General features: G+C 45.4%; 1 protein-coding gene across 2 annotated transcripts in view; it reads left to right on the top strand.

The window, feature by feature from the left end:
• Positions 1-16,407, top strand: part of LOC137432531 (zinc finger CCHC domain-containing protein 7) — a 487,923-nt gene that overhangs the window by 459,764 nt on the left and 11,752 nt on the right. For both annotated transcript variants that reach the window (XM_068124553.2, XM_068124552.2), the window contains exon 8: positions 758-856. In XM_068124553.2, coding sequence (XP_067980654.2) covers positions 758-856 — 99 coding nt within the window. The remainder of the gene's footprint in view (positions 1-757; positions 857-16,407) is intronic.

Below are 16,407 nucleotides of genomic sequence, written 5' to 3'. Positions count from 1 at the left end.
TCTGTGGTCGATGCAGACTTGTTCTTTGACGCTTCGCTTGAGATCTCTGCAGGTGAGAGCCATAACAATTGAGAATTTCTCTGCAAGATAGAATTATGTGTCGCGGCCATCAAAACGACGAGGATTGTACCTGCATCTGGGGAATTATTGCCACGAAGCACTATGAACAAGCATCGTGTTGAGGGAGTATCGGAGATTAATGGCCAATGTCAACGACGCTTGCTACCAGTATTTTTCCTGCCATTTGTAGAAGCAGCAAAGTGTACTCGCTGTTGTAAATTCTGATGCAGGGTAAGGGTGGAAAGAGCTTTTAAGACGAGTTAAATGGTTCTTGCAGAATCAGTGGATTGTGGGCTTTTGTATAAAAACCTGGGGAATTGAAACGGTGTTAGGACTTCATTGGGTGAGTTGTTCATCAGCTGGAAGGGAATCTATATATCGTACTCCTTACGCACGGCTCAATTCCGCAATCCTTGATATGAACAGAAATATTGTGAAGCAAGTTTGACTCGAGCAATGTAGAACGATCAAAGGCAGGCTACCAGTTTGGTATAGTTCATGCATGTTATGCATGTTTGTATGTACGTGAAAAACTTTTTTACGCAAATTTGTTTTCCCTCAAGCTTAACTGTGTGTTGCTTAATTTAATGGAACAAACAGGTAAATACAGCACAGTCACACATACTGTAATGAATGCTGGTTGTTGCTGTGCAGGTGTCCTTACCGTCACTTTATGCCTCCGTCTTGCCTCCACCAGACTCAATGCGGTCCAATAATTCAAGGAGCTGCCGACAATTATTGCCACCAACGGACAAAGTTCTGCTACAACTGTGCTGGCTGTGGTCACTTTGGTCATGTAAGTTTGTTCTCCTGTCCGCTCTGCTTTTCTCCTTTTCAGGTGTATCTGAGGGTCAAACACTGCATCAGGTTCGCAGTAACACAATGAGGGAAGTGCATGAGGTGATTATGGGAGGGGGGATGACACTCGGAAGGGACAGAATTAATGAGCTTGAAATGAGGAAAATGTGGGAGGAGGGACATGGAAAGAGAGGGTAGTATCATAGGAGGACCTATATATATATACTAGCTGAGGTACCCGGCTTCGCCCGGGTTGAATAAGAATAATACAAATATATGATGAAAAGAACATGTATATTTTAGAGCAATATCACAGTACATTTCCTACATGACGTTTTGTCAATTTTCAATTTCTCAAAACCTCTTGGTATACAACATTTCTGGTTTTCTTACTTGGTGCCAAGACATAAAGATTGCTTGGTTTTCCAACCCTCGAGCAGCCCACGTACAGCTGGCCATGGGAAGTACCCGGCATTGCCGGGCGGGGGAAGGGAGGGGAGGAGGGAGGGGAGGGGAACGGGGGGGGAGGGGAGGAGAGGGTGGGGAGGGGAGAAGAGGGGGGGAGGGGAGAAGAGGGGGGGAGGGGAGAAGAGGGGGGGAGGGGAGAAGAGGGGGGGAGGGGAGAAGAGGAGGAGAGGGGGGGAGGGGAGAAGAGGAGGAGAGGGGAGAAGAGGAGGGAGGGGAGGAGGAGAGGGGGGGAGGTGAGGGAGGAGGGGAGGAGGAGGGAGGGAGGGGGGATGGGGGAGGTGAGGGGGAGGGGATTGGGGGAGGTGAGGGGGGAGGGGGAGGGGGAGGTGAGGAGGGAGGGGGGAGGGGAGGGGGGAGTGGAGGGGAAGGGGGGAGGGGGAGGGGAGGGGGAGGGGGGAACGGCTAGCTTGGCAAGCGATAGCAGGCTTTTTACTTTTATTTTTACCTCAATGAGGGCTATATATATATAGTCCGTGCTTGGAGCCTTCAAGTTCAACATAAAGTTTTTTAATGAAAAATAATGCAGATGTATAACAATCCACCAATGCAAGTTCAGAAATGAATGCAGATCCTTTACTTTGCGATACAAACGCAATTCCCGCCATTTCCACTCACGATCGAGGCCTCCACAGTGACCGCGCCTCTTCTTCCTCCTACAACTTAGTCTCACTTCTTTCACTCAAAATGCACGAAATTCTGCCGCATGAAATTATGTAGAGGCCTCGTCGGGGGGATATAAGGTAGATAAGGAAGGCGTTGTAACAAAAAAAAAACAAAAAAAAAAAAAACCACCTTTAGAGGCCATTTCCCCCCGCAAAGCGGGGGTTGGCCTTTTTCGGGAACCGTGGTTGTTGTTGTTTTTCGGTCCCCTTTTTGAAGCAATGTTTTACGGCCGGATGCCCTTCCTGACGCCAACCCTTTTTGCCGCCAAATTGTAAGATAAGGAAGGCGTTGTAACAGAAGAATCAAAATAAAAGTGGAAGAACATAAGGAAATGGGAGCTATTCTGGACCCACAGCCAAACCCGACAAACCATTGCAATACACCCCGAACGTCTAGCGCCGCCACAAACTACACCATGGAATTGCAGCTGGCGCGGTTTTTTTAAACCATTGATATTAAAATAAAACGTAGCCTAAAACCACCGGGATTTTATGCTGATTCCGAATCTGTGTCTAAAACTTTTCTCCGATGTGTAGTTCTTGAGTTATAAGCGGACATCCAGACAGACACACACACACACACACACACACACACACAGACACTCCTCCTTTATATATAGAGCTATATATATATATGTATGGGAGCGTACGCTGGATCAGCACATCGCTGCGTCCTTGGACGACTCCTCAGCACCATCCCGACACACACCACTATGTGCTACAGAATGAGGTGTTTTTCACAGCGGCCAGAGGGCAAATTCTGCCACCAACCTCCTTGAGAGAGGAACCAGTACCCTGGTACTCATTTCGCCGACCTCGGAAGGATGACAGTTTGAAGTCAGCCCCACCTGGTATTAATTCAACAGCTGAACGTGAATCGAACTATGGACCTTAGGGATCCCAAGCCGCCGCCCTAACCATTAGGCCAACACCAGGTATAAAGGAGGAACTGAGGGGAATGAAAGGAGCAAAATTAATGTGTATGGAAACAAGGATAATGTAAATAGAAAGGAGACGTGAAATTTAAGAGATAGATGCACGATTGAGAATAAGAACATTGTTAAATTGCATGAGGTGGAGCTGAGGAACCAAAGATGGGAAGTTACCTCAAAGGGGAGGGAGTAAGATGAAAAACTTCATTTCGCAAATGCCTGAATCTCGGGTTCGTGTGTGTGTGTGTGTGTGTGTGTGTGTGTGTGTGTGTGTGTGTGTGTGTGTGTGTGTGTGTGTGTGTGTGTGTGTGTACATTCACACACATAAACACACACACACTAGCAGTTAACCTGTTCCACTGGGCTGTTGTAAGGAATTCGTTTGCAATAGAGTGTGAAATATTTAGGGAGTTGAATGTCCTGTGACAGCATAATGGCAGTGACCCGTGAAAATTCCTTTGGGTATTTTGGGGTCTAAATGGTATTTGCGTCCTCTGGGTCTTTGAGGTCTTTTGGGTCCTCAAGGCATTTTGTATCTTCAGAATTTTTTGGGTCTTTATAAGTCTTTTGGGCCCTCCAGGACTTTTGGGTCTTCATGGTCTTTAAAGTCTTTGGGTCTTTATGGTCTTTAAGGGTCTTGTTGGCCTTTTGGGTCTTTTGGGTCCTCAGGGACTATAAGGGTCTTTGGGGTATTTCAGGTCTTTGGGATCTTTTTTGTCTTCGAGGTTTTTTGGGGCTTCTGGGTCTTTAAGGGTCTTTTTGGTCCCCTAGGTCATTTGGGTATTTTGAGTCTTTTGGATGTTTAAGGGTATTTTGGGTCTTCCAGGTCTTTTTGGTCTTCATGGTCTTTTGGGTCTTGGGGTATTTTGGGTGTTCATGGTCTTCCAGGGTCTTTTGGATATTATAATCAAGGCAGCATGGCAGACATGGCAAGGCATTACAGGCAAGGCAAAGACATAGGCATAGGTATGGCAAACCAGGTCCAGCAGGCGTCGCTGGCAGTCCTCTCATTGCACACATACCTGAGGGAGGTGGAGGCGGTGCCGGCCGATCTGAGAACGGGCCCAGCCCGAACCTAACCATTCCCTCCCCTATAATCCCATGGGCCTATACTTGTCACTGACCATGCCCACCAGTCCCTAACTGTGCTTGCTGTAACCTTATCCCATCCTTAAATTGTCCCTACGTCTCCTAACTATAATGTCCGTCTCTTGGATTCCCCTCAGTTGGTGCTGAATTCCTGATAAAATCCTCCAACCCACCAAGGATACCTCAGGAAGGAAAGATGGATCTGTGGGAACCTAAGCACAGGTTCAAGATATGTCTGCAGGTCTCATGGCTTCTCCAGGCGGGCGAATCCAGCGGCTGGTGGATGGTGTGAAAGGGCATACACAACATTCCTAACTGCTCTATCTATTGTCACATCATAATTAAACTCCCCCGGGACTCACCAACATGTCTCTTTAAACGATGTCGTTCTAACAACCTAATTCACCCGTCACTCCGCGTGTTGCTTACATTGGTTCGGGCCTTGCCCTCGTTTTTTCATCCGTGCCTCCTCACAATTTCCTGGCTGGGCAGGGCGTTTCCATTTGCAGGTTCGCCCACCTGCATACATGTACACTCGTACACGGCATCCCCGGGATGCTGAGTCCGCCACCTAGCTTGACTGCTCCACCCTGAATTGTGGGAGGAACTCTCCCAGCATCCTCCCCATGCCTTTCCTGGTACCTAGTGCTCCGGGTCCCTCTCCTGGGTACCCGGGCCCATACATTTGGCATGACCCTCTGGGCTCACGGCCTACTCCAAGCCTGCGGGCTCCCGGCACCCAGGGTGCCATTCACACAATACTCACCTGTCTCGCGAACAACATTCCCAGCCCGTCCATTCACCTTGCACCCTGCAAAATAAACACTTTCCACACACCGCACCGACGACAGAACGACATGGATTGTAAATTTGTTGTGCGTCCTGCAGGAATACTTGGGGGACAGAGCACAGCAGAGCAGGGGGTGCAAGGCCAGAGAGGAGTCGGTAGAGGATAGAAAGACCGCCAACCTGCCTGCGATGAGAGAGTGAAAGGCCCTCCGAATCAACTTCATTGCGGGAGATACCAATGATCCTAAAAGCCTTGGTTTCTACAACGTGAAGCTGTGCGGTATGAGGCAGGTGCACCAGCCCAAAGGGGAGAGCAGTATTCCATCAAGCTGCGGATGAAAGCTTTCTAAGTTGTGAGGAGCTCAGTTGTGCCAATTAAGGACTTCGCACGACGGAGAATGGCGAATCGGCGACTGGCTTTGGAGGCCAGCTTGGAAATATGGCTTTCCCAGGAAAGATCACGGCAGATAGTGAGACCCAAAAGCTTGAGTGGCAGAACTTCTTTGAGAGGATTGTTGAGAAAGTAAATGGGAAGGTTTTCCAGATGGTGTTTTCGGAGAGACAAGGTGAGAGTTTGAGACTTGTCAGGATTGAAAGACATGCTCCACGTGTTTTTATCCAGGTCTGCAGAGAGTGAAGAGGCTGCTGCCTGCTGATCTGAGGGTTGAGATATGGAGCGGCAGAAGGTGGAGTCATCAGCAAACAGATAAAGAGGATTTTCCAGAGAGTCGGAGAGATCATTGATGAAGATTACTATGGTGGTGGCTTTAAAGCGGTACCTTCATCACTCACACCACGAAGAGTAAGACAGGGAGAGATTACAAGATAGAAAAACCATGTCCCTACATGATGCTTACATGGGGTGGCTTAGTTCATCCAGATGCTCCCTGTGAGAGAGATATGACTGCCTAGGTGTGTCCAGCCAATGCAATGCTGGCTTCTCTGTGCCCACCACTCCAACTGTAGTTTTAAATGCTGGTTCATTCAGCTCATGCTGTGGGAGCACTCGGCTCGACCCAGCTCTCAACTCACACTCCTGGGCTGTTGGTTCTGGTTTCTCCCTCCATCTCGTAATCTGACCCGCTACCCCGTGTCACTGTTACCCCGTGTCATTGTTCCCCCAAAAATGTGTATATATATTCAATATACACACACACGTATTGTTGTGGGGGGGGGGGGGTTGTGTACAAATAGCCCCTCTTAATTTTTAGCTAACCTGGAACGAAGTTCAGGGGAGCTTATGCGATGGTGCGTCGTCCGTCAGTCTGTCCGTAAACACTTGAAACTTCTTCTCCGAAACCGCTGATGGGATTGCGACCAAATTTGGCACAAATTATATTTGTTGTGTTGTGACTAAAGTTTGTTCACGGCATTAAAAGGTCGGGGTTTAAGGGGGTTTGCCGGGGTCAAAGTGGGTCCAGGTTTGACCCCCCCCCCCCCCCCCCCCCAAATAGATATTTGCTTTCTTCTCTGAAATTACACACACAATTTTGATTAAATTCACCACAACCTTCATCATCCGTGATATTATTTATTTATTTATTTTTTTTGTATACTGAATCGAGGCTCGTGAAAGAGCTAATTTACTTCACAAACAAATCAACCAGACAAACAAAATATATAAAAGGAGGGAGCGGAAGACAAGATGGGGAGAGAAGGGGAAGCACACAAACACAACATTTGAGAGCAGGGAGATGTGTGGAAGGGAGAGGGCTTGGGGGGAGGAGGCGTGGGAAGGGGGGGGGGGGGAGGGAGAAGTATAAAACACAAGGACACCAAGGACTTCCAGGACAGACGTTGGTATTTCAAAAAAGTGGAATTGGGGTGAAATTAGCGGGGGTAGAAAAGATCAACGTTTTGGATAGGGGAAGATAAGAGATGGTGGTGAACAGCTGTTTTAAAGACCTGGAGGGTGGAGTGGGATTGAAGAGAGTGAGGGAGTTTGTTCCAGAGGCGGGAGAAAAGAGGAATGAAGGAGTGAAGGTGAGCAGAGAGTCTTGATTTTCGCAGTTTAACCATAAGAGGGTTGCAGGCAGATCTTGTGCGACCTGTAGGAATATTTGCGGGACAGAGCCCAGAGAGAGCTGGGGGGGCAAGGCCAGAGAGGAGTCGGTAGAAGACGGAAAGACCACCAACCTGCCTGCGGTGAGTGAGTGAGAGGCCCTTGGAGTTAGCTTCATCGCGGGAGATTCCAATGATTCTGAATGCTTTGGTTTCAACAGCGTGAAGACGAGCTAGGTGTGAGGCAGGAGCACCAGCCCAGAGGGGAGAGCAGTATTCCATTGAGCTGCGGATGAAAGCCTTGTATGTGGTGAGGAGCTCAGGTGTGCCAAGGAAGGACTTCGCACGACGGAGGATGCCCAGTCAGCGACTGGCTTTGGAGGCCAGATTTGAAATGTGGTTTTCCCAGGAAAGATCATGGCAGATAGTGAGACCCAAAAGCTTGAGTGACAGAACTTCTTGGAGAGGATTATTCAGAAAGTGGATGGGAGGGTTGTCCAGTCGGTCTTTCCGGAGAGACATCGTAAGAGTGTGAGATTTGTCAGGATTGAAAGACATGTTCCACTTGTTTGCCCAGTCTGTGATTTTGTCTGGGTCTGCAGAGAGTGAGGAGGCTGCAGACTGCCGATCTGAGGGATGAAGAATGGAGCGACAGAGAGTAGAGTCATCAGCAAAGCGAGAGAGAGGATTTTTAAGAGAGTCAGATAGATCATTGATGAAGACCAGAAAAAGCACAGGGCCCAGAACACTGCCTTTGGGAACTCCAGCCTGAACAGGAAGAGGAGATGAGAGAAACCCATTCAGGGCCACACGTTGACTATGACTAGAGAGGAAGTCTGCCAGCCATGCGTGGAGATTTCCATGGATACCAAAAGAGAAGAGTTTGGTGAGCAGAGCGGGGTGCCAGACCGTATCGAAGGCACGTGATATGTCAAGGGAGACTGCTCTAATTTCCTGTTTGGCATTGAGGACCTCCATCCATTGTTGAGAAAGCAGAAGCAGCATGTCCATAGTAGAGTGTCCAGATCTGAAACCAAATTGATGATCAGAGATCAAGCCATTGGAGAAGAGGAAAGATTTCATATCTGAAGCAATGATGGATTCCATGACTTTGCTGATAATTGGGAGAAGGCTGATTGGTCTGTAGTTGCTGGGATCTGTTTTTGCACCTTTTTCGTGTAAAGCGGTAATGTTGGCTGATTCCCAAGCAGATGGAAGGTGACCTTGAGCAAAATAGAGGGTGAAGAGAATAGAGAGAGGGTGTGAAAGAGTGCCCAGCACAATGGATGGAGGTCCTCAATGCCAAACAGGAAATCAGAGCTGTCTCCCTTGACATATCACGTGCCTTCGATACGGTCTGGCACCCAGCTCTGCTCACCAAACTCTACTCCTATGGTATCCATGGAAATCTCCATGCATGGCTTGCGGACTTCCTCTCTGGTCGTAGTCAACGTGTGGCCCTGAATGGATTTCTCTCATCTCCCCTTCCTGTTCAGGCTGGGGTTCCCCAAGGCAGTGTGCTGGGCCCTGTGCTTTTTCTGGTCTTTATCAATGATCTCTCCGACTCTCTGGAAAATCCTCTCTATCTCTTTGCTGATGACTCCACTCTCTGCCGCTCCATTCCTCTTCCCTCAGATCGGCAGTCTGCAGCCTCCTCACTCTCTGAAGACCTGGACAAAATCACAGACTGGTCAAACAAGTGGAACATGTCTTTCAATCCTGACAAATCTCACACTCTTACTATGTCTCTCCGAAAAGATCGACTGGATAACCCTCCCATCTACTTTCTCAACAATCCTCTCCAAGAAGTTCTGTCGCTCAAGCTTTTGGGTCTCACTATCTGCCATGATCTTTCTTGGGAAAACCACATTTCCAAGCTGGCCTGCAAAGCCAGTCGCCGACTGGGCATCCTCCGTCGTGCGAAGTCCTTCCTAGGCACACCTGAGCTCCTCACCACATACAAGGCTTTCATCCGCAGCTCAATGGAATACTGTTCTCCCCTATGGGCTGGTGCTCCTGCCTCACACCTTGCTCGGCTTCACGCTGTTGAAACCAAAGCTTTCAGAATCATTGGAATCTCCCGCGATGAAGCTATCTCTGAGGGCCTTTCACTCACTCACCGCAGGCAGGTAGGTGGTCTTTCTGTCTTCTACCGACTCCTCTCCGGCCTTGCTCCCCCAGCTCTCTCTGTGCTCTGTCCCCCAAATATTCCTACAGGTCGCACAAGATCTGCCAGCAAGCCTCTGATGGTTAAACTGCCGAAATATCGGCTCTCTGCTCACCTTCACTCCTTCATTCCTCTTTTCTCCCACCTCTGGAACAAACTCCCACACTCCCTTCAGTCCCACTCCTCCCTCCAGGTCTTTAAAACAGCTGTTCACCACCATCTCTTATCTTCCCCCATCCAAAACCTTGAACTTTTCTACCCCCATTAATTCACCCCAGATCCACCTTGTTAGTAATTCCAACTTCTTTCCTGGTAGTCCTGGCAGTGTCCATATGTTTTATGCCTCTCCCACCCCCTTTCCCATGCCTCCCCCCCAAAGCCCTCTCCCTCCCACAGATCTCTCGATGTCTCCATGTCTCTCGGTTCCTGCTCTCAAATGTTGTGTTTGTGTCCTTCCCCCTCTCTCCCTATCTTGTCTACCGCTCCCGATGTTATTTGTTTTATGTGTCGGTTTGTCGGTTATGTGTTGGTTTGTCGGTTTGTCTTTCTGTGTGATAAATGTTCGCTCTTTCACGAGCCTCGATCTTGTATACCAAAAAAGAAGAAGAAAAAAAAGGGGTGATGGGGAAGATTTGGAGGGGAGGGGTGATGGGGAAGATTTGAAGGGGAGGGGTGAGATTGGATTTTGAAAAGTGTACGATTAATGGGAAACGAACATTTATTGCAAAATGAGTTTCTTGAGACATTCGAGTCAAAAATACGTTTGAGGACGCTGAAGGAGGGGTGGAGTGCTGGAGAGTTTAGGGAATGAATGAAAGATGCACTGTAAGAGATGGAATTTTTTTTTGGAATGAATAGATTTGGTGAGCAAGTCGAAAGCATCCTTTTATAGAAGAAGAAGAAAAAGGTGTTCTAGAATATGACAGAATACAGTTCTTCAGGGGACAGATTAGACATTTTTTAACAACGTGATCACGTGATCACACACAACGTGGTCGAAGAACGAACGAACAAATAAGAACAACGAATAAGAACAGAGAAGGAAATAATTTTTTGGGGTTTTTTTTTTTGAGGAGATTTTAAAACAAGGAAGTATGGGGTGAAAAGACCGGGAAAACTAGAGACCAGAAAGTAATTGCAGCGCGATCGAAGAACCGCTGAGACAAAAACAAAGCCTCAAGCCAAGGTCGGACACGGTAGCCTACTACACTCGGCCTCAGAATACGCGATACGAAAGACCGACGATTCTGTGCACAGGTATGAAAAACCAACACCAAGAATACTATTAAAGACACACCAATAGTTACATACACCGAGAGAAAGATACAGTTTCGGCAAAAACACAATTGTGAAAAGTTACGTAACTTCGAAAGCGTGCGCGCATGGACAGCTTTGAAGAGACGAGACCTCCAATCTTCAATGCCAATGTTTGTTCAAGGCATTGGAAAAATTTGGGTCTGAGGAGGTACATGGGGTGGAAGGGGAGGGGGGGGTGCCCCCCAATAGGTATTTTGTTTGTTTGTTTGTTTAAAGTCCTATGATTTTGTTAGTATGATTCCACATGCTGCCCTGTCTTCTAGCTAGCATTGAAATTGGTTTAAAATACCTTTAGTTAGTGCAGTCTACTGTTTATTCTACCAGGTGAACGCCAGGGGTATTGCCCCTATGTTTGTGTAACCTGAACCCATGCCACAGCTGCACTTTTGCAAAGGTCCGAACACAAACAGGGCTCCTTTCATGTATCCACATTTTGTGGTGTTTCAGTAGGGTGTCCCAAAAGTCAATGTGCATTCGAACAAAATTGATGAAGAAGTATTAAGAAATAAATTTTACCTTTAGAGTTTCGAATAAGTGTTGAAAATGGTGTCTACGCGTACGCAGACTAGCATCCACGCTCCCTTGCATATTCGCAAAGACACGTATCAACTCAGCCTGAGAAATATTGTTGATGAAATTGTTGATGGCTTCCTGGATATGTTGAAGACTGTGGATATTATCTTTATAAACAGCCCCTTTCATAGCTCCCTAAAGATAAAGGTCCGTCGGTGAAAGGTCGGGGGACCTCGGTGGCCAAATGTCCTTTGAAATTAATCTGTCTGCAAACACGTCGTAGAGCAGCCTCATTGAGCTCCGATAGGTGTGGAGTGGAACTGTCCTGTTGGAAATATGCATTGTTAAATTGGGCTCCTTTTCATGGTTTACATTGAATTTGCAGAGGTGCGCGGTGACCTTTGTGACAACTTGCAGAGGTGCACGGTGACTTTTGGGACAATTTGCAGATGTGCACGGTGAGTTTTGGGAGAATTTGCAGAGGTGCGCGGTTACATTTGGGACAATTTGCAGAGGTGCACGGTGACTTTTGGGACAATTTGCAGAGGTGCACGGTGACGTTTGGGACAATTTGCAGAGGTGCACGGTGACGTTTGGGACAATTTGCAGAGGTGCACGGTGACTTTTGGGACAATTTGCAGAGGTGCACGGTGACTTTTGGGACATCTGTATTCTTCAGTTGAGAGGTTTCATGATTGTAGCTCGGAAAGAAGATATCGAAGTTAAAAAGTGAACAGGTGATGCTGAATTTGGCAGGAGGTCATTCAGAAGACTGCAATCTAACTCGGAAGTTGCATTTTCATATTTATATAATTCTAGAGCAAATGGAAAAGTAGTTTGGGAAGTTGGCAAGCAATGCATAGGATTGTGCATATTGGAAACTGGAGCGACTTGCCATTGTTCAAATTTGTGGTTCATCTGTCTGGACCCTGTAGGCACCAAAGGTCTAAGGTGTTAGCCTCCGTGCAATCGACTAATTGTGAAAGCTTTGCCCAAAAACTCAACTTTCCACGCGTTTTTCACGTGGGTCAAGGTTTTTCCTTTGTTGCCTCATACAATGACAATTGAAAAAAAAATTTGTGAGAAGTTGACGTTACGGCTGAATATTGTCGTTATTCTACTGAAAGATGGAAATGAGTAAAAAAACTTCTTGAAGGCATGTCTGCAGTTTCTGAGTAACTGTGGCCCACAGTACGGTCTATGTTGGTCTTCGTTGTGTTATTTGAGTGACCAAAGTTTATATAAAACTAAATTAGGTGGAATGCAAAAGGCTATTTCATCATGGTTGGTTGCCATTTTTTCAAGTGTCTCATGTGTGTGACGTGAAATACAACCTCTGAAGTGGATAATTAGGTGTTAATGAAAGGAGCGGCACTGTACACTCCACGCGGACCATTAGTGTGGCATAGGCAGATGACATCAGCAGGTAATCTGGAAATGCGTTAAATGGATTTGGCTCAGGAGAGTCGTATGTCACAATGAGGGCTTGATGCCAGCATGAAACGACCCTCGCAAGAAGATATCTTTACCCTGTGGACACTCTGTCTTTCTCTGTACTATGTCGTCCTTTTTTTTTTCTGTCAGCACAGCTGATTCAGCAGCATTGGCACAAGAGCACAGCTTGCTGCCGCACCGTGAACGGCAGGCTCAAACGTCTGGCGCGGTTGCAATCTTTCTCTGCTGGCCCAATATGGGTGCTGGTATTCTTGAGGTTTTATTATTTCTAATGTTAAAAAAAATCCCGGTGAATTTCTATTTCATGGGATCTCAGCGATCAATTGGTCCTCCGCAGAGGCCGAATTTTGAATATGAGCTTTAGTAAGGGGTTAATGAAATTACTTGCAATGCAGCTAATTATTTTGCCTAGGCTTTTAATTAGCTCCCAACCAAGCTCATTATGGCCCTGCCAAATTCTATTATTCCGCCGACAGCTTTATTAGTTTGCAGCACGGCCAGTGTGCTCCATCATAGCTCAGTATGCCAATTGACGAGCAACTTCATTACTCGGCTGGGCAAATTGTGCTGTCAGGAGACTAATTGGAAGCCTTGCTCGGACCTGGGCGAGTGCCGTGGCGATGAGCTTTGTACACGATAACCATTTCCTCATTGCACTGCTTGGCCTTGACTGCAGCTCTCCGGCTTCTCCTGGTTTGTTTTTTTTCAAACCTTTGTTTTCTATCCCTTACGAGGGAGTGAATACCATTCTGTAAGGATGGACGGTGTTTGCAAATTGTGTGCCACATATTGCTCTTTATTTGTAATTTGCTTGTGGTGGTGAAGACTTTTTAAAATGTTCTCATTAGCAACGTGAATATTTGCTGCTGGAGATTATAATGCTCCACATTGCTGTGAGCTCCTTCACCATCTTGCTACCCTCATTGATAACAAATAGTTAAGCATTTGCATTTTTAAAACCTTTTTGAAAGACTCGGTGGCATAATGGTTTGAGGGTGCGCTCCGAGTCCGGGAGGTCGGCGTTTGAAACTCCAGCCGACTCATTCCAAAGACTTAAACATGGGACGTGCTGCTTCCTTGCTTGACGCTCAGCATTTGTTTTAAGGATGGAGCACGGCCAAACATAGGTTGGCAACCATTGCACATGTTTCATCAGCCATGGGTTTGATCCTGTATTTAAGTTCCTGTTCCTTTTAAATTAACTTCAGCATGACTGCTGCAAATGAAGGAACTTTCAAATGCATTGCTTTTAAAAATGCACTTTGCCTAAATAATATTTCGTTACGTACTGAATAAAAAACGGCTTTACAATATAGTCGTTCCATGTTTAATTTTGTTCCGATTTTGTGGATATTTGTAACCATTTAAATATTTGAAAAATTTGAGATTTTCTGACTCCGAAAAGCAATGTTTCTATTTGATTAAAAATATATATTCCAATTTGATTTGGTTTGAAAAAAAAATTCAAATCAAATGGAAACATTGCTTTTGGGATTTAGAACTTCTCAAACTTTTCAAAAATGTAAATGGTTACAAATCTCTACAAAATTGGAACGAACCTTAAAATCTGGACATATTTTCATAAAAATATGTCCATGAAGTCCCTAAAATCTGGACTTAAAATCTGAACCTGACTAATCATGCTTTTACTAATTTAATTTTGCAATAAATTTTTTTTAGTGCTCCGTTGAATTCTTCTTTTAACTCTTACGTTTGGAGCTCAGAAGCCACGAAAGACAGAAAGGAAGGGCCCAACATTTTTTAATTCACTTTTTTATGGTTAATATCAATCTGAATTGAGAAATTATCCCACAGTATGTATTAAAATGTGAAAATCGATAATCTGAGCGTGTTTATAATCGGAAAACTAACTCAAATCACCCTGCCTGCGAAACACTGGGACGACAATTTATAGCTGGAACGGGATTCAAACCCAGGTTAAATTGCTTAAGGCGTCCCTCTAGGGCCTAGGCCATCCTGCCAACCCCATAAAATAAAATAAATTTGCCACTTATTGTGATGATAAAATGCAAACTTAATTTTTTTTTCAAATGGATTTGTAAGTTGTTCTCGTAAAGGGAAAAAAACTGCTTAAATATCTGTAATCCAGATATCACTCAACTTGGAAGTTGCAATGTTCTTCACAACTCTCATCACAATGCAATCTGTTCCTGATGATTAGTGTAGCCAAGTTTGAATGCAGCAGCATAGTCAAACATCGTGTGATGTGGGAATCGGGAATTTCACTTTATAAGGGATCATGTATTTCTTACTAAAACAAATATGACAGGATTTACACCTCCTCTCCAACTCCTCCCCAATGTGTTCCTTCATTGCCCTTTCCATTCATCTATCGGCCCATTCTCTTTCTTTAATCCACCCCCACTCTCTCCTTCTCCTACTCCTCCCACTCCTCCTATACAACACCACTCTAATTTATGTCTCCAATATTCTCCTCTGCTCTTCCTTTTATCAAACTCCTTTTCAATTCACCCCTCAGCCTTTTCATTCCCAGTGTGTATGTTTTAAATAGAGGGCCCCAATGCCTCAAGTGTTGTGTTGAATTGAAAGAATCTTCATCTTCTTTCCTCTAAGTTCGGTAATGCCGTTGGACACAGTTTCTTGTTCCGCAGCTTTATTAGTCCCCTACCAGTGTACACCGGAGGGGACTATAGGTTTGCACTCCGTCCCTCCGTCTGTCCGTCTGTCAGTCCGTCACGCAAAGAACAGTTTTCCGGACTTTTTTCTAAACTCTTAATGCTAATGATTTCAAACTTGGTACATGGTTTCGTCATGATAAGTTACAGATCAAGTTCGAACTTCATGACGTTTCGATCATGTTTGACAAAGTTATGGCACTTTGAACTTTGGTAATTTCCCCAACAGTTTTCCGGACTATAATTTGGAGTGCAGTAAGTCAAAGCTGTTAATATTCCTTGTTTTAACTCCAATTTACATTCTGTTTCCACTTTTAGTGAGAAGTAGGGGTCTGTGCAACCATTAATAAACTTTATTTGGTGCAAATTGGATAATTTTTAGCCGAGTTACCTCAGACCGTGAGTTGGTAATTATATAATTCACACATAGTGCAATACGTGCAGGCTACTCCACGGAGTGACCTTGCGGGCTTATTTTAACTCCGATTTACATTCTTTTTCCCCTTTTAGTGAGAAGTAGGGGTCTGTGCAACCACTCATGAACTTTATTTGGTGCAAATCGGATAATTTTTAGCCAAGTTACCTCAGACCGTGAGTTGGTAATTATATAATTCACACAGTGCAACACAACACAACCATCACACAGTGCTCCACGGAGCGACCTTTCGGTTTTCCAGACGACAGACTGCCGGTAGGGGACATGTATTGCAGCGCAATACTCAGAATGCTTGTTTATTTTCATTTCATTTTATATATTTCAGGCCTCATTTTATTTCTGTAAGTCATCTTTATTGAGTCTCCATCTCTGTCTCTGTTTTCTCCATATTCTTGCTTTTCTCCATGTCCTTGCTTTAATCGATGCCCTTGCTTTTCTCCATATCATTGCTTTTCTCCATCTCTGTCTCTGTTTTCTCCATATCCTTGCTTTTCTCCATGTCCTTGCTTTAATCGATGCCCTTGCTTTTCTCCATATCATTGCTTTTCTCCATATCCTTGCTTTTCTCCATATCCTTGCTTTTCACCATATCCTTGCTTTTCTCCATATCCTTGCTTTTTTCCATATCCTTGCTTTTCGCCATATCCTTGCTTTTCACCATATCCTTGCTTTTCTCCATATCCTTGCATTTCTCCATATCCTTGCCTTTCTCCATATCCTTGCTTTTCTCCATATCCTTGCTTTTCACCATATCCTTGCCTTTCTCCATATCCTTGCTTTTCTCCATATCCTTGCTTTTCTCCATATCCTTGCTTTTCTCCATATCCTTGCTTTTCGCCATGTCCTTGCTTTTCTCCATATCCTTGCATTTCTCCATATCCTTGCATTTCTCCATATCCTTGCTTTTCTCCATATCCTTGCTTTTCACCATGTCCTTGCTTTTCTCCATATCCTTGCTTTACTCCATATCCTTGCTTTTCTCCATATCCTTGCTTTTCTCCATATCCTTGCTTTTCACCATATCCTTGCTTTTCTCCATATCCTTGCTTTTTGCCATATCCTT

The sequence above is a fragment of the Myxine glutinosa genome, chromosome 8, assembly GCF_964187855.1.
Source record: "Myxine glutinosa chromosome 8, kmMyxGlut1.1, whole genome shotgun sequence".
Lineage (NCBI taxonomy): Eukaryota > Metazoa > Chordata > Myxini > Myxiniformes > Myxinidae > Myxine > Myxine glutinosa.
Note: the sequence above shows the minus strand (reverse complement) of the source record. Positions and strands in the feature narration are given on the sequence as shown.